At 44.8% G+C, this 25,243-nt stretch overlaps 1 protein-coding gene across 1 annotated transcript in view; it reads left to right on the top strand.

Moving 5' to 3' along the window:
* Positions 1 to 23,568, top strand: part of JMJD6 (jumonji domain containing 6, arginine demethylase and lysine hydroxylase) — a 293,711-nt gene extending 270,143 nt beyond the window's left edge. The window contains exon 6 of the mRNA XM_068261994.1: positions 22,585 to 23,568. Within this exon, the coding sequence (XP_068118095.1) occupies positions 22,585 to 22,716 (132 nt within the window). The 3' untranslated portion in view covers positions 22,717 to 23,568. The remainder of the gene's footprint in view (positions 1 to 22,584) is intronic.
* Positions 23,569 to 25,243: the final 1,675 nt, after the last annotated feature.

Genomic DNA, 25,243 nt, shown 5'->3' with positions numbered 1-25,243 from the left:
ACCCCATTCCTTTAGATTGTAAGCTCGCAAGGGCAGGGCTCTCACCCTTTTGTGTCATGGACTGTTATTAATTTAATTGCTTGCACACTTAGACATTTATACATTTTAATCATCATGTTAAATCAAATTGTAATCAGCAGTGCTGTATCTTGTATCAGTGTTCATATTTGATGTATATCATTGTCTGTATCATTATGTATCCCTTGTTTGTTTTCTTACATTGTACAGCGCCACGGAATATGTTGGCGCTTTATAAATAAATAATAATAATAATGTTTCTGTAATTGTTGATTTTAATAATTTTCTGTATATATTAATTATTTATATTGCATTTTAATAAAACGCCGCCAACGTCATTTTGTTTATACAATGAATATACAAAGTCGGCACTGCTGCTTGTTGTGCATTTATTGCTGGATGTTGCTGTCATCACATTTCGTGCAGGATATAAAAAAATTTCACATACCGTGCAAAAGAGGCTTGTAGCTGTGAGCTGGTGGTGGGCGCTGGGTGTAGGAATAGCCTGACGGCCGTTTCGCGCTATCTAAGCGCTTCTACGGAGGCTGTGTGTTGGGGGTGAACTGGCCGGGTAAAAATACCCTCTGTTACGGCGTTCGGCGGACTTCCGCCTTCTGGTGCCGCCCCTATTCTTCCCCTTCAGCCAATCATGCGATGGAGCGCATCTGCGCTTCAGGATCAGCTTCCGTGGGGAAGGGGGAAACTAAAGTTACTGGTGCCGCAGCGGACCATACTTATTAGATGGATGCTAGAGCTATTGCTCTATATGGCAACCTGTAACTGGTTTGGCGCCATCTAGTGGCCGATGACTAAACTGCAGGTGAAATAGCAAAACAAGGGAACTTTGTGTATTAAATTACCTGAACAGTAAGACTAGTTCAAATTGGACTAGATATTAGTGGAAAAGGGGCAATATATGGCAAATATTACTTGTGTATATTATATGTCATAATTAATATGTGTCTCTAAAAAGTAGCATAGGGATTACAAATATGGCATTATGGTGCCAAACCAAGTGAATTAAAATGCTCATCTAGTGAGTCAGATTAAAAAGAGATGGATAAGCGAAAGGAGGGAAACTGTATTTATATTAACTGAGGTGCCCTGATTTCATATCAGGATAATTGGAGGATGATACAGGGGATTGGTATACTCAACACGGGGAATAAGGTGGCTCAGAGCAGTTTTCCAATCAAGACCTATACATATCAAAATGTCCATACTTAAGGGTCGAGGAAACATGCAAAGTCAGCATAATCATTAAGACCCATTGGGCCCATGGCGTCAGTCCTGATGATCAGCATTATTTCCTCTCTTTTGAGCTTTTTCTCCCGGTCACCTCCTCTTCTCAGTGGAGGGACGTGAATTATGCCTGCAAAGGTCAATACTGAGGGGTTACCACTATGTGCTTCTCTTACATGCTTGATTAGTCTGGGTGAGCCATGGCCCGATTTTATGGAATTAAAATGTTCTCTGAAACTTCTATTGATTGATCTTGTGGTTTCTCCCACATAGAAACGACCGCAGGGACACCATATAGCGTATACGACATATTCTGTCTGACACGTAAAAAACGCATTAACTTTGCGTCGTGAAGGCCCTAGCTGAAAGCTATTCCCTGTGCTCATTTGATTACACGATATGCAATGGCCGCATTTATGGTTCCCATGAGGTTTAAATCGTTCCAACCAGTTGCCTCTATGTGGGGAGTTAAATTCACTTTTGCTGACCTTTGATCCTATCGTGGGGGCTCGCCTGAAAGAGAACAGAGGTCCTTCAGCCACTAGGGGTTTCAAAACAGGGTCTCTTAAGAGAATGTCCCAGTTCTTGATCACGGTTGTTTTGATTTGATATGTCATCCCTGTGAAGTCAAAAGACATTGGTACTCTCTTTGAGGTCACAGATAAATCTCTTCTCCTGTTTTCCAGTAGGCATTTCCTTTCACTGGAGTTGGCTTTTTTAAAAGCCTGTTGAATTAAATCGGCTTTGTAGCCTCTTGCCAGAAGTCTCTTGCCCAGGTCCTCCGACTGCCGACGAAAATCGTCGTCGAGTGCGTTATTACGACGTAGTCGGAGGAACTGGGCATAAGGAAGTGTGTGGGTCACGTGCTCTGGGTGAAAGCTGTTATTGTGGAGTAAGGCGTTAGATGCAGTTGCCTTGCGGAATCCCCTTGGTATTAGTTTTCCTTCCTTGACCACTAACTCTAGATCTAAAAAGGCTATCTTGTCTTGTGCTATAGTTGCTGTGAAGGCCATATTTGCTTCATTTGCATTAATGTAATGCACAAAATCATTAAAGGTAGCACGAGTCCCAGACCAAAATACTAACACGTCATCAACATACCTGGACCACGCCCCAAGTAGGCTTCTAAAGGGGTTATGAGGGGAGTGGATGTACTCCTCCTCCCACCAAGCGAGGAACAAATTCGCGTACGTGCAGGAGACCGCTGTCCCCATTGCAGTACCCGAGATCTGCCAATACCATTGCCCATCAAAAACAAATGAGTTGTGCGTTAGCACGAACTCAAGACATTCACAAATGAAGTCCTTAAAGTGATCATTCTTATCAGTGCGATCTAGGAATTTCCTGATTGCCATCAAACCAAGTTTGTGTGGAATTCTACTATAAAGACTTTCCACGTCTATTGTTGCCAGGAGGTCACCTTCATGCCACAGATATTCCTCCACTCCCCTTAGGACATCTACAGTGTCTGCTAAGTGGGAGGGGATATGGTCAAGCAATGGCCTCAGGACGTGGTCCAGGTATCTGGACAGCCGCTCCGTGACCGAGCCTATCCCCGATACAATGGGGCGGCCCGGGGGGTTGGTCTGGGACTTGTGCAACTTAGGTATGTGATACCAGATGGGCTTAATGGGGTGACTAGGCAAGTAGATCATTGGCTAATTTGGATGTAATGGTACCCTGCTCAGTTCCTTTACGTAATAAGGTTCTCAGTTGATTCTGGTAGCGAATTGTGGGATCTCCAGGAAGGCGTTGGTATGTTGTGGTGTCTTGTAGCTGCCTCATTGCTTCATTCCGATACTGCTCTATTGATAATATCACGATGGCTCCTCCTTTGTCTGCTCGACGTATTTGTAGGTCGGTGCGGTTTTGCAACCACTTGAGTGCCCGTGTTTCTTTTGTTGATAAATTATTATCTACCTTGGGGTAGATTTGCGCCTTTAATTCCCTCTCTACCACTTTTTGAAATATATCTAAACTAGAACCTGGCTGAACGTGGAAAGGAGCTGTAGATCTGCAGGGTTTGAAACTGGTTTCTGTCCTTTGTTCCTCTTCATTGGACTGTGATTCCAGTTCTCTTAAAATATCCAGGTTTTGCTGATCTTGAGTCGTCCATTCGATTCCAGGGCTAAAGCCTAAAGGGCCAACTTTAGCGTCACCCCAACACATAGCTTTTGGTCGACTAACTGGGTATTCCTTTTTCAGAAATTGCAACTTAATATTGAGGCGTCTGATGTTTTTGTACAGGTCGACTTTGAACTTGGCGTAATCAAAGTCGGTGGCAAGACTGTAGTTAAGGCCTTTTTGTAGGAGATCTTTTACTCCATCAGGAAGTGTCACGTTCGATAAATTCAGGACTTCCAAGGGCTCGCACTCGAATGATGTAGCAAGATCTAGTTCCTTTTCCGTTTTGGGTTCTTGGGGTATCTTCTGTCTTCCCACTGCAAGTGCCGTCCTTTCCTTTTTTGCCTTAGATTTCCCTCTCCCCCTCCTTGTGCTCCGCCTAAAGGGTGTAGTCGCTGATCTGATCCTGATTTGCCAGAAGGGTTATCGGGAGGGGTATTACTGTTTTTCTTTTCCTCCTCACTGGAATCTGTATCTGTTGTCCAGTGTCCTTTTCCCTTTCTTGGGGTTCTTGGCTTGCCGGCTTGTTGCCAGGAAAAGTATTTCTTCTGACGGTAATCGTCTCTGTCTCTCTGGAACTTGCGTAATTTGCGTTCCTTAATGGTGTCCTGAACCACGGTCAATTTACGATCGATTCTTTTTAGGGTCTTAGAGTATTGGGTGCGTTCCACCAATTCCTGGTATCGACGTTTAGTGTTCTCAATCTCTTTGAGTACTTTCGTATGCTCCTGTATGGTGCGTTCCAGGACGATGTCTTGTAGCTTTACTGCTAATTCAAGATAGGCTGTTTTCCATTTGTTGACAAACTCCTCATCGTCCTGGTATTCTGACGGCTCTACGTATCTTCTAAAGCCCCTTGCTGTGATTTTATCGTCTTTATATTGTTGCAAGGTTGTCAGTGTCCAGAACAGTTTCACCTCCTTATCACTTAGCCTCTCCAAAGTAGTTTCCGCTACCCTAGCGCCCACCGTTTTGCTCGAGGTGCTAGATACTGCCCGATTTTTAAAGAAGTCTTTAACATCACTTCTGCCACTGGCAACTGCTGCTCCTTCCAATTCAATTTCGCTGTCTGTGGTGTCTTCCTCAGATTCAGTGTGTACATCAATATTTGAAGCTGCAGATGTAGTCATATTGCGTGCTCTGACTGTAGATTCAGAATCATTCGTTGAGAGGGCAATGGAGGGGGGAGAAGAGAGGGGTCGGCACTGCATAGACTTTACATCTGCTCTTGTGAAGGACCTGCAGGGCTGTAGTGAGTTAGACTCTTATGGCACGTCCAGCGTGCTCTGACTGGGATAGACAAAATTCAGGTAGATACAATGAAGATACAAAGTCGGCACTGCTGCTTGTTGTGCATTTATTGCTGGATGTTGCTGTCATCACATTTCGTGCAGGATATAAAAAAATTTCACATACCGTGCAAAAGAGGCTTGTAGCTGTGAGCTGGTGGTGGGCGCTGGGTGTAGGAATAGCCTGACGGCCGTTTCGCGCTATCTAAGCGCTTCTACGGAGGCTGTGTGTTGGGGGTGAACTGGCCGGGTAAAAATACCCTCTGTTACGGCGTTCGGCGGACTTCCGCCTTCTGGTGCCGCCCCTATTCTTCCCCTTCAGCCAATCATGCGATGGAGCGCATCTGCGCTTCAGGATCAGCTTCCGTGGGGAAGGGGGAAACTAAAGTTACTGGTGCCGCAGCGGACCATACTTATTAGATGGATGCTAGAGCTATTGCTCTATATGGCAACCTGTAACTGGTTTGGCGCCATCTAGTGGCCGATGACTAAACTGCAGGTGAAGTAGTAAAACAAGGGAACTTTGTGTATTAAATTACCTGAACAGTAAGACTAGTTCAAATTGGACTAGATATTAGTGGAAAAGGGGCAATATATGCCAAATATTACTTGTGTATATTATATGTCATAATTAATGTGTCTCTAAAAAGTAGCATAGGGATTACAAATATGGCATTATGGTGCCAAACCAAGTGAATTAAAATGCTCATCTAGTGAGTCAGATTAAAAAGAGATGGATAAGCGAAAGGAGGGAAACTGTATTTATATTAACTGAGGTGCCCTGATTTCATATCAGGATAATTGAAGGATGATACAGGGGATTGGTATACTCAACACGGGGAATAAGGTGGCTCAGAGCAGTTTTCCAATCAAGACCTATACATATCAAAATGTCCATACTTAAGGGTCGAGGAAACATGCAAAGTCAGCATAATCATTAAGACCCATTGGGCCCATGGCGTCAGTCCTGATGATCAGCATTATTTCCTCTCTTTTGAGCTTTTTCTCCCGGTCACCTCCTCTTCTCAGTGGAGGGACGTGAATTATGCCTGCAAAGGTCAATACTGAGGGGTTACCACTATGTGCTTCTCTTACATGCTTGATTAGTCTGGGTGAGCCATGGCCCGATTTTATGGAATTAAAATGTTCTCTGAAACGTCTATTGATTGATCTTGTGGTTTCTCCCACATAGAAACGACCGCAGGGACACCATATAGCGTATACGACATATTCTGTCTGACACGTTAAAAACGCATTAACTTTGCGTCGTGAAGGCCCTAGCTGAAAGCTATTCCCTGTGCTCATTTGATTACACGATACGCAATGGCCGCATTTATGGTTCCCATGAGGTTTAAATCGTTCCAACCAGTTGCCTCTATGTGGGGAGTTAAATTCACTTTTGCTGACCTTTGATCCTATCGTGGGGGCTCGCCTGAAAGAGAACAGAGGTCCTTCAGCCACTAGGGGTTTCAAAACAGGGTCTCTTAAGAGAATGTCCCAGTTCTTGATCACGGTTGTTTTGATTTGATATGTCATCCCTGTGAAGTCAAAAGACATTGGTACTCTCTTTGAGGTCACAGATAAATCTCTTCTCCTGTTTTCCAGTAGGCATTTCCTTTCACTGGAGTTAGCTTTTTTAAAAGCCTGTTGAATTAAATCGGCTTTGTAGCCTCTTGCCAGAAGTCATTTTGTTTATTTAGCTGCCCTGCTATTCAGCCACACAGAAACTGAACCCAGGCTTCTGAAGAGACGCTACTATTGTCTCTAGCTAGACAGAATAGAGTGTGTTTAACCATTTTTATTTGCAGGTCTAGGCTTAGCCAGTCAGTGGGCTCCTCTATCCCATGGTAACAGAGGTGGTGGCAGTTATACCCTGAAATCTGCTGCCAAAATTCCAGCCGTTTCACAGAGTGCGACCACAGCTTGCATGGTCTGTGTGCTGAAACCGATTGGAAGGCATTTTGCGGTCCGCCACTAGGAGCCCTGTGACACCAGACAAACGTCTGTGGTTTATTTAACCTCCTTGGCGGTCTGATTCTTTCCAGATTTTAGAGTCTAAAAGCGGTGCAATTTTTTTCACTCTTTCAGACCCTAAAACCTGAAAAAAATCATTCTGGCAGGGAGATCTGCAGCAAAATAAAAAAAAAATTTACCTTCCTGGGCTGCAGTTTTCTCTTTGCCCACAAGATGGCGCTAATATACATATAAACGAACTTCTCTATATTTCTCTAATATAGAGAAGTTCGTTTTCAATGTTAGCCCCGCCCCCGATGACGTCACGCTGCCACCACCGCTCTGCTGCCACCACCACGGCTGCGCTGCTCCAACTGGCTGCCGGGTCCCCGGAAGAATAGCGGGGACATGGGGGATCCCGGCGGCCAGGGAAAGACCCCACACTGCCGGGGAGAGAGGCTGGAGTCCCGCTGCGCAGCGAGATCGCGCGCGGGACTCCACAACTACAGGTAAAGCTCTGCAATGCCTACCCCGACCTGAGCTCGGGATCACCGATGGCAGCTGCTTTTTTCTACCCCGAGCTCAGGTCGGGAAAACCGGCAAGGAGGTTAAACAAACAAGGGGGGACTTGCAGTCCACCCCTGCTCGCTCTCTCTGCCTAGCTCTAGATATTCTGCTGGACAGAAAACGAGGCTCTCTCCTTGAGATGGGTTTACCCCAGAGGAAATCTTCTAGCAGTTTAGTTAAATGACATATAATTTTAGCGTAATTGGTGTCTGAACAGATTTGTTTGACAGTTTGCAGTTACCTGTATTGCTGTTCGGGATAATGTTGTTTTTCTTTCCAGACGCTCACAATAAACTGTGGGCGCATTTCTGCTGGACTGGGGCCTGCAGAGAGCATATACCTTTTCTCCAATTAATTTATTAGAAAAGGTACTTCAAAATGTGGTGAAGGATCAGGCCACTATAATTCTTTTTATGCCAGACTGGCTAAAATAGGTTTCTGCTGTTATCCTACCATGGTAGAAAAGCCTTTGATCCTGCAGATCTTGAATGATCTTTTGAAGCAGGGGCAGATGGGCCATACTCAGTCTGTACCTGAAGGTGTGATTTTTCAGCCTGAACAAAGGCTATTATTTGTCTAAAACAGCTCCCTCTTTCCCAGAACGTCCCTGGGACAGCACCCCTCCTCTGAGACTTGTCTCCCTCCCAATTCTGGACAGGAAGCTATTAATAAATTTTGCATAATAGACAGCAGCATACATAAATACAAGCTACTCACAGAGATTCCTCAGTTGTTTTTCCTGTCATAGACAGGAGGAGTGGGGAGGTCTCTGTGCTCCCATGTCAGGTGGCAGGTGCAGCGTTTGGGGGCAGGCAAGGTCGGGCTGAGCAGGGGACTCAGTGTGCCACGCGTCCAGCGTGTAGAAGGCTTCTCCACGGAAGGCGGAAGATTTATGGACGGCAGCGCGCTATCCGGAAGTTCTGGGCGGAAGCGCGATGACGTCATGTGCGGGTATCCCACATGACTAACCCTGATTGCAGGGCCGCGGCGGTGATTGGAAGAACGGCTAGCTGCGGGAGAGGAAAAGCAGCTGCAAGCAATTAAAGGGGAGGAGTTGGAGGTGAGGGTAAGGTTTTAAACCCATATGTTTATTCATGGCCTCAATGCTGCTGGGGGACCATGGAGGATGCCGCAGGCCTTTCTAATCTGCAGAGACTGGCCATGAACCCTCTCTGGTGAGCAAATGTGTGGTCTTTTGCGGAATCTGTAGTTAGTATACACTGAGGGGACTGATGGCTTCATTCTGTTTTATATTTTTCAGCCTAAAATTCCTAAAGCTGACAATAAAGATAAGGATAAAGACAAGTCATCTTCTCAGTCCTCTCAGAGTAGACCTTCATCAACCTCAAAAGAAAGACGATGTGCTATCTGCAATAACCGTATATCATCATCTGTATCCTCTTCCAAGAAATTATGTCAATATTGTACAGACAAGATTGTTAAAGATGAATCGCCAGTTGTCTTTAAAGACTTAATGGGCTGGATGCGTTTAGAGATGTCTTCTGCTGTAAAAGATATTAGGGACTCAGCCATAGCTTCCTCTTCTGCTGCCTCTACTTCGGCTACTGCTTCTACTTCTGCTGCTGCTGCCTCTATCCCTCAGGATGACATTACTCAAGCGCAGGGGTCCTCCTCTGTTGATCTCTCTGTACGGATGGTTTCACCTCCTTCCCTCAGTACTAAGTGAAAGAGAGGTGAGGAGTCTGAAGGATCAGATCTTTCTGAGGAAGAAGGAGAAATTTCCTCCTTTGAAGAAATTTCTGCTGAGGATACGGTTGATAAATCTGATGATCATCAAAAGTTCTCCTTTTCACCAGACCTTATGAAAGATTTGCTGTCTGATATGCATAATGCCATGGGAATCACTATAGAAAAGAAAGCATTGACACTCTTGGATCAAATGTACGAGAGCTTGTCAGAACCCCAGACTTGTTTCATTCCAGTCCATTCTTCTTTAAAAAATATGATTAAGAAGGAATGGGAGGAACCTGAAAAAAGGGCCTTTTGGCCTCGTTCTTTATCCCGTAGATACCTGTTTAGTGCGGATGATCAGAATTTCTGGGGCATTTCTCCCAAGCTCGATCCATATTTTTCTAGGGTGTCAAAAAAGACGGATTTACAGTTTGAAAACTTTGGGAATCTAAAGGATCCTATTGATAAAAAGACGGACAATCTTCTTAGGAGAGCATGGGAAATCTTCTTCATCGCCATGTAGTTTACATGTGACCATCAGAGGAGGAGGCAGGCAGTATAACACACTTTGTTACAATAACAAAGTGTATTATACGCTTCTGATTGGCCGGATCGCCACATTTAAAACTCGCCGGCGCTGCTAATTAGCCGGCGGGTTATGTGCAGAGTGGGCGGAGCCTAATGCCGGCGGCAGATCGCGTCATGGATGACGGGACCGCCGCACAGCCACCCCTGATGCCGCCGATGGGCGTATTGCGGTCGTTTGGGCCCAGCCCTTGCCGCCGCCCATCGGCTGGGGGTGGTCCCCAAGTGGTTAATTCTGTGGCTGCAGGAGATGCAGGCTCATTTGAAAGATGGTGTTTCACTTAAAAACATTTCCCTATCAGTTCCTACCCTAAAGCTAGCTGTTAAGTTCCTTGCGGATGCTTCTAGTGAGGCTGGCAGAATTTCTGCTCGGAGTCTAGCTTTTATTATTATTATTTATATAGCACCAACATCTTCCGCAGCGCTGTACAGAGTATATATAGTCTTGTCATTAACTGTCCCTCGGAGGAGCGCACACTCTAGTCCCTACCATAGTCATATGTGTATATCGTGTAGCGTATGTATTGTAGTCTAGGGCCAATTTTAGGGGGAAGCCAATTAACTTATCTGTATGTTTTTGGGATGTGGGAGGAAACCGGAGTACCCGGAGGAAACCCACGCAGACACTGGGGAACATACAAACTCCTTACAGATGTTAACCTGGCTGGGATTCGAACCGGGGACCCAGCGCTGCAAGGCGAGAGCACTAACCACTACGCCACCGTGCTTTGATCAATTCTGTTCAGACTTTTATGGCTAAAAAATTGGGAAGGTGGTATGGCAACTAAAGTCAAACTTCGTGGCCTCCCATTTGAAGGAGACCTGTTCGGTTCAGCCCTTGAAGCTCTAGAAAGGGCAGCTGAAAAGAAAGACTTTTCCTCCTTTAAAGAAAAAACAGGCTCCCAGAAAGTGATGTCGGGGCCCTAGGAAAAATTATAGAAATAAAGAACCGAATAAAAACTGGCAGGTGAAAAAAGGCCTGAAAGGCTTCCTCTTCAATCTACAATCCTCAAACAACCCAATACTGAACAATGACTATGTTCAGTTGGGGAGCAGGTTGAAAGCATTTTTCCCGGCTTGGAAAAAAATTTCAAAAAGCAAATATATTTGCCAGACAATCAGGGAATGGTACAGAATTCAATTTTCCAGGAAACCTCCAAAAATTTGAGTGACAAGTTTTTTGCAGTCCCCAGTGAAGCAGTCTGCTGTGGAGAATCTTTCCCAGAAGGGAGTTGTGGAGGTTCCAGTTCAGGTGAGAGATCTTCGGTTTTTGAACAGTTTTGTAAAATACAAAAAGTTTCGCATGGAATCCATTACTTCCACGATTCAGCTTCTGGGGAAGGATTACCTCATGGCGTCCATAGATCTTATGGATGCATATTATCCTGTACCCATTCTGCCGGCTCACTGGAAATATCTTCAACCAAAGAAAAAAGGAGCAAGCATAATTACAGCAATTAATATTGCTTGTAAAACCACCTATTGGTAAGGAGAGGGGGAAATATGTTGCAGACCTAAAACATACACTAGAAACACAGAAGAAGGGCACCCCTTATTGTCCTCATATAATTCACAGGGCCGGATTTCTGGAAAGGCCACAAAGGCCATGGCCTAGGGCGATAAAATCAGATAAGATAAGAAGGGCAGCATGACTTGGAGAGAGAAGAGGTCATATGTCAAAATTAATCACCTCTTCTGGTCCCGCAGCGCAGCCAGCCAGCGCCCTGCTCTGCACTAATAGCTGAATTCCAGAGTTCCCCAATTCTAGCAAGTCTCTCTCTCAATCAACATCTGCTGTCACCTCATCTGATGATCAATTCCTCTTATCATGATCATACAAGTTGATGTGAGAAATACCAGGGATTTACATTACAAAGCAGATAGAACTAAGTTCCGCTGAGTTTTAATGCAGGCATTCAAAGACATCAGTGAACCCTGCTAATTTCTTCACTTTCTCCTTTAGAGTTGTGACACTGACCCCAGCAGCTGTAAATTACACTTTCTTATCTCTAGTCTACTTAAATTTATGGCTTTAGGGTTTTTTTTCTTCCTAGCCAGCAGTGGTCTCAGTTAACTCTTTCCTGACTCATTTTCTGTTCCTACCATCTATGAGAGGAATAAAAATGCTGTTTGCTTTACTTTCATTGCTAAACTGTCACTGTCACCTGAGCTGTTACTACCTCTATGCTAGTCTGTATAGTTTGGCATCCTTCTCCTTTCCTGTAGCAGTAAAGCATTGTACCATTTTAGCCACAGCGAAAGCAGAGAGTTTTGAATGAGGACGATACCATTTATTGGCTTAAAAGAAAAAAAAGTAATCTTTCTGTGAATAAGCCTTCTCAAGACTTTGTTCTTGTATACTGTCAATATGTTAGAGCACACCACCATATGTACTTTCAACATTCAAAAGAGATACATAGATTTTTCAAATATAAATAAATATCATTCAGATGCTTTAAAGTGGAGCTGAACTCTTGCACAGGACAGAAGGAAAACATAGAAAAATCTACCTTGTATTTTTTTAGAGAGCCTGTGTAATTCCCCCTCATCTGTGTCTAATCTGACGTTGTAATTTGATCTCTCCTGTGTCCCCTGACTGCCACAACATCTAAGCTAATTTGAAAGCACATGATGTTAACAATATGTCTGCTTCCATGAAAGCAGGAAGTAGACACTGCCGATTTATTGCAGGATTTGTATCAGCTGTAACAAAGAAATGTTTTTTAAAGGTTATTATGTTATTGTGTATCTTTTGAAGCAGAGAGGAAGTTCTGAGTTCAGGTCCGCTCTAATTACAACCAAACATCCAAAGTGGGTATTGACAGGATGTTTGCTACTTACCTGTTCTCTGTTTCTCTCCATTGAGCTGTCCTGTCACCTGTTTGTGGCTATGACTGCAGCCAGTCGCACAGAGGACAAAGAAGCAGCGCATGCTCTGGCCACTCACGCTCCCTGTCACCTGTTTGTGGCTCTGACTGCAGCCAGTCTCACAGAGGACAAAGAAGCAGCGCATGCTCTGGCCACTCACGCTCCCTGTCACCTGTTTGTGGCTATGACTGCAGCCAGTCGCACAGAGGACAAAGAAGCAGCGCATGCTCTGGCCACTCACGCTCCCTGTCACCTGTTTGTGGCTCTGACTGCAGCCAGTCTCACAGAGGACAAAGAAGCATTGCATGCTCTGGCCACGCACGCTCCCTGTCACCTGTTTGTGGCTCTGACTGCAGCCAGTCTCACAGAGGACAAAGAAGCAGCGCATGCTCTGGCCACTCACGTTCCCTGTCACCTGTTTGTGGCTATGACTGCAGCCAGTCGCACAGAGGACAAAGAAGCAGCGCATGCTCTGGCCACTCACGCTCCCTGTCACCTGTTTGTGGCTCTGACTGCAGCCAGTCTCACAGAGGACAAAGAAGCAGTGCATGCTCTGGCCACTCGCGCTCCCTGTCACCTGTATGTGGCTATGACTGCAGCCAGTCGCACAGAGGACAAAGAAGCAGCGCATGCTCTGGCCACTTGCGACTTGCGCAAGTTTTGTGCTCCTGCCCAGATGTGCACAGCAACCAACGCGAGTATAGTGTTATGCATTTTTGACAAGTACATATATCAGCGTCATTTCTCAAGTATGCATGCCCAGAACACTATTGGCTGCTGTGCACATTCGGGCAGGAGCACAAATTGCAGGAATTATTGAGCAGACAGAGCATCCTCTGATTCTTGGCTGAATGGGAGGCAGAGCAGCACAACTGAAATGAGCCCATTCAAACCAATGATCGATAGTCAGTGTTGGTCAGAATGTTTTTTGGTAGTGGTAGTGGTGGTGGTGGTGGTGGTGGTGGGGGGGGGTGGGGGGGGGGGGTAGATGACAGCAGGCCTAGGGCACTGGAAAGTACAAATCCGGCCCTGATAATTCATCAAGCACTTTCTAAGAAAACATTGATCAAGAGGCCAAAATAGTACATGCAAAAGTTTTTGACACCAGCTACAAAAAATAAAAACAATTAAAAACAATAGAGTCGGACCCGGGTCATAGGCCCCTAATGTAATTAATAACCGAGCCCAGCATACAAAATGTGTACAAAATTATGCTTTAAAAAGATGCAAAAACTCTCCCTTAAGAGACTGCGGTCAAAAGTATATAACAGCGTCAGAAAAATGTAAAAAATCTTAAATAAATAAACTGACACTGCCACAATCAGCTCAACGAAGAGGTGCATCAAATAATCCTGTCTGGATACAAAAAGTACTACTCTCACTTCCAATATAAATGTGCAGGTATTAATTAAGCTATCATACTGTGAAAATGGCAAAAACTTGTGTATGCACCACAAAAATTGGAGAAACCAAAGTGGACGCCGAAAGGACCGCAATACACCCATGGGCGTTCTTTCGGCATGCCTGGGGAGCGAACTCGTCACTAGTGACGCGCGCTTCCCACAGCACCTGGCTCCGCCCACCCGCGACGACTTTCCGACGGCCGATCGGAAGCGCCGACGGGTTGTTAACCCCACGATCGCCGCATGCAAAGCGTATAATATGCTTTGTAATGTATACAAAGCGTATTATACAGGCTGCCTCCTGCCCTGGTGGTCCCAGTGTCTGAGGGACCACCAGGGCAGGCTGCAGCCACCCCAGTCTGCACCCAAACACACTGATCTGCCCCTTGATCGCCCACAGCACCCCTCAGACCCCCCCCCCCTGCCCACCCCCCAGACCACTGTTTGCACCCAATCACCCCCCTAATCACCCATCAATCACTATCTGTCAACGCTATTTTTTTTATGCCCTAAACTGCCCCCTGGGGACTCCTGATCACCCCCCCCCACCCCTCAGATTCTCCCCAGACCCCCCCCCCTCGTATACTGTATGCATCTATCCCCCCTGTAATAACCCACTGATCACCTGTCAATCACCCCCTGTCACTGCCACCCCTCAATCAGCCCCTAACCTGCCCCTTGCGGGCAATCTGATCACCCACACCATCAGATCGCCCGCAGTCCTGCCGTCAGATCACCTCCCAAGTGCATTGTTTACATCTGTTCTCTCCTCTAAACACCCACTAATTACCCATCAATCACCTATCCATCACCCACTGTCACTGCTACCCATCAGATTAGACCCCTATCTGCCCCTAGGGCACCCAATCACCCGCCCACACCCTCAGAACGCCCTCAGACCCCAGCCCTGATCACCTCGCCAGTGCGTTGCTTGCATCTATTCCCCCCTCTAATCGCACCTTGAGACACCCATCAATCACCTCCTGTCACCACCTGTCACCCCCTAGCACACCTACACATCAGATCAGGCCCTAATTTGCCCCGTGTGGGCTCCTGATAACGTGGCCAAACCCTCAGATCCCCCTCAGACCCCCTTCCGATCACCTCCCCAGTGCATTGATTGCATCTATTCCCCCCTCTAATCACACCTTGAGACACCCATCAATCACCTCCTGTCACCCCCCTAGCACTAGAAATTGATGAAGAAGTCACATGAAGCATCCTCCTTCACCTCCGCCAAACTACCTGTGACCTGGATCCTGGCCCAACACAGTTCATGTTGAACTGCCCTGACCTGTTTGTACCGGTATTCCTCAAAATTGTGAACTGTTCCTTACAATCAGGGGTATTTCCTGCTTTGCTGAAGGAAGCAATCATCAGGCCTCTCCTCAAAAAACCCTCCCTGGACCCAGATGCAATGACCAGCTACAGACCTGTCTCTAACCATCCCTTTCTGGGTAAGCTAATTGAAAAAGCTGTATACATTCAGCTAGAAGCCAAAATCCTACAAAACAGTTATGACCCATTCCAGTCTGGCTTAAGGAAACATCACAGCACTGAAACTGCCCTCATCCAAATATGCAACCACCTGCTCATGGCAAGAGACAGAGAAGAGTGCTCCATCCTCATACTGCTAGACCTCTCTGCAGCCTTTGATACAGTTGACCATGACATCTTGATAAACCGGCTACAGGAATACTGCAGCATTGATGGCATAGTTCTTCAGTGGTTCCAATCCTTCTTGAGTGGCAGAACCCAAGAAGTGTCTATGGGGCCCTTCCTGTCCACCTCTGTACCACTTAAGTATGGGGTGCCCCAGGGCTCAATCCTTTCTCCCCTGCTTTTCACGATTTACATGTTACCGCTTGGAAAACGAATCCAAAAACATAAAAACAAGGAACACCAAGAGCCCCAATAGTGTAATACTGTACTGGTAAATGGTTACTAGATGGAGTAAATATTAATACTCACAACCCAGGGTTACCATTAGGCAACCACTGTAAAGGCAGGTGGGGATATTTTCCTGACCCCAAGTTGCTCTCTGTAGATGAGAAAAAGGGGGTTCAACCCTCCACCCAGGGTGGACTCAATATTATGCAGGAGAACAGAGGCGCCAAAAGGATAAAAGGAAGCTAAATTAGCTTAAAAACCAAATTCTTGGTAAATAGAGGAGGCAGTGGTGGACTTACCTCCTCCAAGTAGACACACAACGACTGTAGTAAAGACAGTCAATATATTTTATTTATGAACTCCAAATATGCAACGCGTTTCGCAGGTTTGATCCTGCTTCATCAGGCAATAACAACGGAGCAATAGCATATGTGGTCAGTAGAAGAGCCAGAGGTGCCTTGATAAACTGTGTGTCTACTTGTAGGAGTTAAGTCCACCACTGCCTCCTCTATTTACCAAGAATTTGGTTTTTAAGCTAATTTAGCTTCCTTTTATCCTTTTGGTGCCTCTGTTCTCCTGCATAATCCAAAAACATGGCCTAACATACCACTGCTATGCTGATGACACCCAACTATAGCTTTCCTTCAAGCCTGGTGTGACAGACCCAACTCCAACTATAAACTCCTGCTTACGTGAACTACAGCAACGGATGAGTGACAACTGGCTGAAACTAAATGCAAACAAAACTGAAGTCCTTCTGATTGGAGAGCAGCACATGACAACAAAACAACTTAACTTGCAGTCTTCACCACTGGGGATAGGAGGCACGGATCTACACAGCTCTGATCATGTGCGTAGCCTGGGAGTTCTAATTGATGGGGATTTAAACTTCAGAACTCACATCTCTGCTGTGGTGAAATTATCCTATTTTCACCTTAAGAACATTGCAAAAATCAAGTACCTCATCCCCCCCCGAAGATCTACCAACTTTAGTTCATGCCTTCATTACCTCCCGACTGGACTACTGCAATGCTCTCTATACTGACCTTCCAAAAAAGGACTTGTACCTCCTGCAGCTGATACAGAATACTGCTGCCAGACTTCTAACCAACCAACCAACCCCGTCACTGCCACATAACGCAAGTCCTGCACTCCCTTCACTGGCTACCTATAGAATGGAGGGTCCTATTCAGGATCGGCCTACTGACATTTAAATCACTGAATAATCTAAGCCCTGAACACATGAAAGAAATGTTGCAGCTGCGTAGCAATCCCCGCATTCTCAGATCCACAGGTTCTAATAATCTAGTCATACACAGAGTCCACTTGGAAACTTTTGGTCCCAGAGCCTTTATAGTTACGTAGTTATTTTGGTTGAAAAAAAGACATACGTCCATCGAGTTCAACCAGTACAAAGTCATGCTGCCCCTACGTTTTGGAACTCCTTACCTCAACAGATCAGGCCAGCTCCATCCCTGGACGTGTTTAAATCCAGACTGAAAACCCCCCTTTTCAGTTTGGCATTTGCAGAAATATAACTTTTTGTTGTGTGAATAATTCATCCTACTACCAATTACTGAATCTGAGAGAGCCTAAGTGCTTTGAGTTCTATGGGAGAAAAGCGTTATAGAAATGTTATTGTATTGTATTATTATTGTATATGGGTCTAAAATTGAACGCCCTTAAGGTGCAGTTAGCAGCTCTGGGTGCATACTTTGATTTTCCTTTTACCTCATTCTTTGATTAAAAGGTACCAGTATATTAAGGCGGTTAAAAGGAAAACAGTGGTGAAGAAACCAACTATTCCGCCTTGGGACTTGAATTTAGTCCTAAATTCTGTTATAGCATTCCTCTTTGAGCCCATGGATCAAATTTCCATTACGAACTTAACGCTAAAGACGTGTTTGTTAGTAGCAGTGATTACAGCCCGGCGTATTGGGGAAATACAAGCCTTTAACATAAAGCCACCATTTATGACTATCCAGCCGGATAGAATCACTTTTAAGTTACCTCCAAGTTTTTCTCCAAAAGTTGTCACAGATTTCCATAGAGAACATGAAATATTTATGCTTTCATTTTGTCCGAATCTTTCAAACCGCAAAGAAGAGAAATTTAGTTCCCTGGATGTCAGGAAAATTATTTTGTTTTATTTAGATAAAACTGCTGAATAGAGAAAGGATAATTTATTTTGTTCAGTTTAAAGGGAACCAGAGAGGAAAAAATAAAGCCGTTATACATACCTGGGGCTTCCTCCAGCCCCATACAGGCTGATCGATCCCACGCCGCCATCCTCCTCTGCCCGCAGCTACAAGGACCGGCTCCGCGCTGATCCGTCAGTCGGAGCCAGTCTAAGCGTAGCAGAGGTGCGCTCTTTGTGTACGTAGAGGGTGCACTTCTCCTGCGTAGCCCGGCTCCGATGACGTCAGCGACGGGAGCCGGTTCTCGTAGATGCGGGCAGCGGTGGACGGCGACGTGGGATCGATCAGCGCGTATGGGGCTGGAGGAAGCCCCAGGTATGTATAACTGCTTTTTCATTTTTTTAGCTAAGGTTCCTCTCTGGTTCCCTTTAAGGATGCTCGTAAAGAGCACCCAAGAGTACTCTCAGTAACTGGTTAAGGTTATGTATAAGCAAAGCTTATGAAATAGCAGGTAAGCCAGCTCCTGTGAATGTCAAAGCACACTCCACTAGGCCTGTCTCCTCTTCCTGGGCAGAAAGGAATTCTGCCTCTGTACTCCTCCAAATTTGCAAGGCTGCCACATGGTCCTCTTATGACACCTTCATAAAGCAGTACCGTTTGGATTTACTGAGTCACCAAGACTTGGGGTTTGGTCGCAAAGCATTGTCTGCGGTGGTCCCACCCTAAGAGAGGTAATATTCTAACTCTCATGGTTCACAAGCAGAAGCCAATAATTACACTTACCGGTAATTGCATTTCTGCATAGCCTCCACGAAGGGTGGACATACCCACCCAAATCTAAGGGTAAGTCTCCTACTGAGTCAAGGTAATAGTCTAAGCATTGTGGATAGGTAGGAGGATGTGGCTATTTAATTGCATCTTGTGCTTCCTGTCCCCTTGGCAGGCGGGGCAATCTCATGTTTCACTTGTCGTGGAGGCTACGCAGAAATCCAATTACCGGTAAGTGTAATTATTGGCTTTTCCTCATCAAATTGGCCTTGGCTAACTAGGACTGGACCCCTAGTTGAGTGAGCAGCTGCTGTTGGTAGAACCCCTATAGGTTAGGCTATTATGCTGCTACAATAAGACTTTATATATTAAGCTTAGCTAGTTTATATAGTCATTTTTTTTATTTCTGGAGACATGCAAATAGAGCTTTACACAGCAGCCCTTGACTTTATATGGTTTAGGTTCTAGTTAGTAAATGGTGTTTTTGATAGGGACAGAGGAGTTGGATAAGATTTTTTTTATGAAGTGAGCAGGGGCTTCTGGCCACAAAAGGGTAATCTCTCAGCATAAGAAGGATGATGTCAGATCTACCCATATATACTAGAGTATAAGCCGACCCCCAACGTTTACCATAAAAAAAGGGGGGAAATAATTGACCCGAGTATAAGGTATCTCCATTATAGGTTAGCCAGCCATAAGTTCCCCAGTAGAGGTTAGCCAGCCATTGGTGCCCCAGTACAGGTGCCATAGGTGCCCTAGTAAAGCTAAGCCAGCCATAGGTACTTCAGTATAGGTAGCCAGGTGTAGATGTCTCCAGCATTGGTAGCCAGCCATAGGTGCTTCAATATAGGTAGCCAGGTGTAGATGTCCTCGGTATAGGTAGCTAGGCATAGGTGTGCCCCCTTCCCCGCTGGCAATTTTCTCCCTGCTCCCCCCACACCCTGCAAGCAGTGTGCCGTCCTCCCCCCGCATGCTGGAAAATTTAGGAGAGGAGAGCAGCGGCACAGTGAGACTTGCCTGTTGGGGGGGGGAGACCCGACTCCTCCCTCCCTCTCCTTGAGTTCCCCCTCTGAGCTCCCCTCTTCCTGGCTGATATCGCGGCGGCGGGGTGACTCACCTTCCTGGCGGCACCAGGCGATGATCATGTGCCATCGGGCTCCTCTATGTACATCGCCGCTCACAGGAAGTAGTGTAATTACTACTTCCTGTTAGCGGAGATGTACACAGAGGAGTCCAGCGGCACGTAATCCTCGCCTTGAGCCACCCGGAAGGCGAGTCACCCTGCTGCCGCTACTGCCGTGATTTCAGCGAGGGAAATGTTTATGGGGAGGAGGGTGGGAGCGGGGAGCAAACTGCCTGTGGGGGGAGGGGTCACACTTCCTGAAGGTGGATGGGGGCGCGCTTATACTTCTTGACTCGAGTATAAGCTGAGACCCCCACTTTGCGACCACTTTTTCATTCCCAAAACCTCGGCTTATACTCAAGTATATACGGTACACACAAAGAGAGAGAGAGTTTCTGCCAGCCATCTCAGCTACTTCCAATCTATCTGAGGATGGAATAGCGCAGGGTGTTTTGAGCAGGTGTTTTGTCCAGTAAAATTGCAATGTCATCTCAACATGAAATGGTTAAAGGTATTTTATATATTTATCCAATAGTACAGATATGAGATAAACAAAACTTTCTGCATACTTAATGCAAATTTACTCTCTCATGCAGTAAAAAAAAATGGGAGTCTGTATTATGGCCTCCATATGGATGTTCTCCCATTTGCATCCAAACTACTTGAACGCCATATACATGCAGAATTAAGCCATTATTTATCTGTGAGCTCCCTACTTGATCAGTTCCAGTCTGGCTTTCGCTCTAACCACTCCACGGAAACAGCCCTTACCAAAGTGGCCAATGACCTTCTTACAGCCAAATCCAAAGGTCAATTTTCCATACTCATCCTTCTTGACCTGTCATCAGCATTTGATACTGTCGACCACACCTACAAATACTTTCAAATGTCGGAATAAAGGGCCTTGCTCTCACATGGTTATCTTCCTACCTCTCTGGAAGGTCCTTCACAGTCTCCTACTCAGATCTCTTCTCATGCTTTGTCTGTCGGGGTTCCCCAAGGCTCTGTCCTTGGTCCCCTCCTCTTTTCCATGTACATGCATGGTCTTGGTGATTTAATCAACTCATTCGGGTTTCAATACCACCTCTATGCAGACGATACACAACTGTACCTCTCTGCCCCAGACCTTAACTCCCTCCTTAAACGTGTTCCTGACTGCTTGTCTGCTATATCCTCCTTCATGTCCTCTCGCTTCCTAAAACTTAATATGAGTAAAACAGAACTAATAATTTTTCCACCGTCTGTCCACCTCCCTACCTGAAGTAACAATAAATGTTAATAACGCTCCCATAACTTCAGTTCCCAAAGCTCAGTGCTTGGGGGTGATATTCGACTCATCTCTCTCTTTTATTCCTCATGTTCACTCCATAACCAGCTCCTGCCATCTCCAACTCAAAAACATATCTCGCATCCGTCCCTTTCTCACTCAAGACACAACTAAAATGTTAATACATGCTCTCATAATTTCTCGTCTAGACTACTGCAACGTACTACTTTGTGGACTACCGTCTAACAAACTGGCCCCGCTGCAGTCGGTACTGAACTCAGCTGCTCGTCTCATTCATCTTTCTTCTCGATCTTTCTCTGCCAGCCCTCTTTGTCAAGCTCTTCACTGGCTGCAAATTAACCAGAGGATTCAGTTCAAACTCCTAACCCTAACCTACAAAGCTCTCCACAATCTCTCTCCTCGGTACATATCCTCACTAATCTCCAGATACAAACCCAATCGCAATCTCAGATCGGCACAATATCTTCTGTTGTCCTCCTCTAGAATCAACTCCTCACATTCACGTTTACAAGACTTTGCACGCGCTTCACCCCTCCTCTGGAATGCCCTCCCACAACACATCCGTCACTCTCCAACCTTTTGTTACCTTTAAACGCTCTCTAAAAACACACTTGTTCCGACAAGCATATGCTCCACCTTAGGCCACTTCCCTTTGTACTAAGACCAAATTGTACTCCTACTAGGTATCCTAAAACACAAAGCCTCTATATATTTGCTGCATACTACCCCTCCTCCTGTTCCCCCCCCCCATTTCCCTTTAGATTGTAAGCTCGCAAGGGCAGGGCTCTCTCCCCCTTTTGTGTCTTGGTAACCATTATACATTTTATTCATCATGTTAATTTTATCACTGTCATTACCAATTCTATAATTTGTATTTTGTTTCATTCTTTGTATTTTGTCACTAATTATGTATCTTGTATATTGGTGTACACCATTGTCTGTATTATTATGTACCCCATGTTTGTTTCTTACTTTGTACAGCGCCACGGAATATGTTGGCGCTTTATAAATCAATAATAATAATGTTAGATGTAGGCTTGTCCATTAAGTAACTCAGAATGCATGATTACCTGGAGATCAACATTCTAGCCTGGAAACCATTCTTTCCTCTGGCAGCAATTAACAGCATTTTTATCCATAAGTTTGTCATTTTTTTTCATTTGAAAGTTTATAAACATTTATATTTTTCCTTTTTTAACTGTATCATATTTAATGTGCAGCACGGTGGCGTAGTGGCTCTCTCGCCTTGCAACCCTGGGTCCCTGGTTCGAATCCCAGCCAGGGCACTATTTGCAAAGAGTTTGTATGTTCTCTCCGTGTCTGCGTGGGTTTCCTCCGGGCACTCAGGTTTCCTCTCATATTCCAAAAACATACAGATAAGTTAATTGGCTCCCCCTAAAAATTGGCCCTAGACTACAGTACTTACACTACATAATATAGACATATGGCAATGGTAGGGATTAGATTGTGAGCTCCTTTGAGGGACAGTTAGTGACAAGACAAAATATATATATATATATATATACACTGTACAGCGCTGCGTAATATGTCGGCGCTATATAAATACTAAATAATAATAATAATGTTATAATTACACAGCAATACATTTATTTTTTTTACTGTTTTGTGCACCCAGGGTGACTCCAGTTCTGGAGCAGAGACCTTGTCCCACAGAAAGAAGAAGAGGAGAACCTGTAGCGGTATGGGAAATGGACATAGCACCACACAGGATGATTGTGTCAGCAAAGAACGCAGCTCTTCCAGGTGATATCAGTCGTAGACCACTTCTTATCTCCAGGGGAGGAGTAATACAACACGGACGTTCCCATTTTGCAGATCAAGACCTAGACACCTCCTGTGGCACTGTTTCAAATGAACCATTGCACACACAGAGACTTCAAATGTACATGTATTTATTTTAACTCTTTTCAGGCAGTAACTATAGAAAACAGGCAGATCTGCCCTGTAATTGGTAAACCCCTATTAGACCCTGTCACCTAGATCGCAGAAAAGATTCCTTTCTCTTTGTCTATTAACAGTAAAAAAAAAAAAAAAGTATCTTACTTTCTAATTGGTAGCTACCGTAATCCTTTTATTTTTGTGTTGGAGTTGGGTGTAAGTCTCTTAGCCATTGAGCAGTCTGCTGCAATGACAGTAGCTTCTGCCCAGCTTGATTGCAGCCTTGAATTCCATAAACTTGTAGTATGAGGTGTTCCGAGTTGTTTAACCACTTCAGCCCTACAGTGTTGTTTCACCTTTTGCATCCGAGCTACTTTCACCTCCCATTAATTCGCCAATGACTTTATCACTACTTATCACACTGAAATGATCTATATCTTGTTTTTTTTCCGCCACCATTTAGGCTTTCTTTGGGTGGTACACATTGCTAAGAATTATTTTATTCTAAATCTATTTAACAGGAAGATTAAAAAAGAAATAGAAAAAATTAATTATTTCTCAGTTCTTGGCCACTATAGTTTGAAATTAATACATGTTACCATAATTAAAACCCATGTATTTTATTTGCCTGTTTGTCACGGTTATTACACCATTTAAATTATGTTCCTCTCACAATGTATGGCGCCAATATTTTATTTGGAAATAAAGGTGCATTTTTTCAGTTTTGCTTCCATCACTTATTAAAAGCCCATTATTTAAAAAATGACAGTAATACACCTTACTACATACATACATTTTTTTTTGTGTAGCTATTGGGGCGTGTGGGAGACAAGGGACTACTTTTAACAGTAAAAAAAAAATGAATGTAATTATCTGGAAATAAAAATTACCAGATGTAATTTTACTATTTGGCCACAAGATGCCCTCGGAGCTTACTTCTGCACGCCTAGTATTACTACACAAGCGGAAGTAAAGCGTGGAGGGGGCAGAAGGGAATTTATGAAAGACTGAGCCGTCTCGCTGACGCTGTCGGTCTTTAATACGTGGACTTAGATCAATGAATGGGAACTGCTCAGCGGCAGCAGGGCATGCTATCTGGACGGATATATCCATCCAGATAGACTTAAAGCGGAATATAACCCAGAATTTCTTCTTTGTTCTAAAAGATTATTTATAGCATATAATATACTAACACAATGTGGTTTTTTTTAGTAAAAAAGCATTTAAAGGGTTACATTACAGGGCTGACTCTTTCTTCTGCAGGGAGAACCCGCATCCAACTGCAGTTAAAGAGACTCTGTAACAAATTGTTTATCTTTATTTCTTCTATGCTATAAGTTCCTATGCCTTTTCTAATGTGGTCTGGCTTACTGCAGCTTTTCCTAATTGCACAGTAGCTGTGTTATCTCTGTTATATGATCTAATCTTCTCTCTATAGTCGGCACAGTCAGGCTGAGGCAGTCAGACTGGAATGTGCAGGGCTGCTTGTGATTAGCTAGAAGCTGTACACACCCCCTGCAGGCTCTGTGTGACTAACACACTCTGCTTAGCTGAGCCTATTAGAAGCTGGTTAGTTTGTTTGTAAACACTGCCTAAAACTGGCAATTACAAGCCAGGTTTGCAGCAGAGAATGGCAGAAACAGCACAGAGGGGACCAGGAGCACATAATGAATAGAATGGTATGCTTTTTATTGTAAGAATTTCAGAGTACAGATTCTCTTTAAGCTTATCTTGTGTACACATTCTTTACTTGATACATTTATGTAAACATTCTCTGGCTCTGCAGGACTTCAGCTGATGAGTCCTGGGGTGAAACACAGGTCAGAAATCACTGGTGGCTGCATTCACAACAGAATTACAACAGTTATGAATAAAATGCACCAGCAGCTTTAAAAATAAATTAACTGAACTTTGGGAAGTTATGTCTAAATGAATAATAACACTTGTGCACACAAGCAAATATGATAATTGTATGGGTTATAAAAAGTAGGAAAGATTTTGTCAGAGTTTTAAACCGCTTTAAAGAGATACTGTAGGGGGGTCAGGGGAAAATGAGTTGAACTCACCCGGGGCTTCTAATGGTCCCCCGCAGACATCCTGTGTTGGCGCAGCCACTCACAGATGCTCCGGCCCGGTTCACTTCTGGAATTTCAGACTTTAAAGTCTGAAAACCACTGCGCCTGCGTTGCCGTGTCCTCGATCCCGCTGATGTCACCAAGAGCGCACAGCGCAGGCCCAGTATGGTCTGTGTCTGTGCAGTGCACTCCTGGTGACATCAGCGGGAGTGAGGACATGGCAACGCAGGCGCAGTGGTTTTCTGACTTTAAAGTCAGAAACTCCAGAAGTGAACTGGAGGCGGGGCCGGAGCATCGGTGAGTGGCTGCGCCAACACAGGA

Source organism: Hyperolius riggenbachi, chromosome 12 (assembly GCF_040937935.1).
Source record: "Hyperolius riggenbachi isolate aHypRig1 chromosome 12, aHypRig1.pri, whole genome shotgun sequence".
NCBI lineage: Eukaryota > Metazoa > Chordata > Amphibia > Anura > Hyperoliidae > Hyperolius > Hyperolius riggenbachi.
The sequence above is the reverse complement of the archived record's forward strand: the minus strand, read 5'-3'. Positions and strand labels throughout refer to the sequence as shown.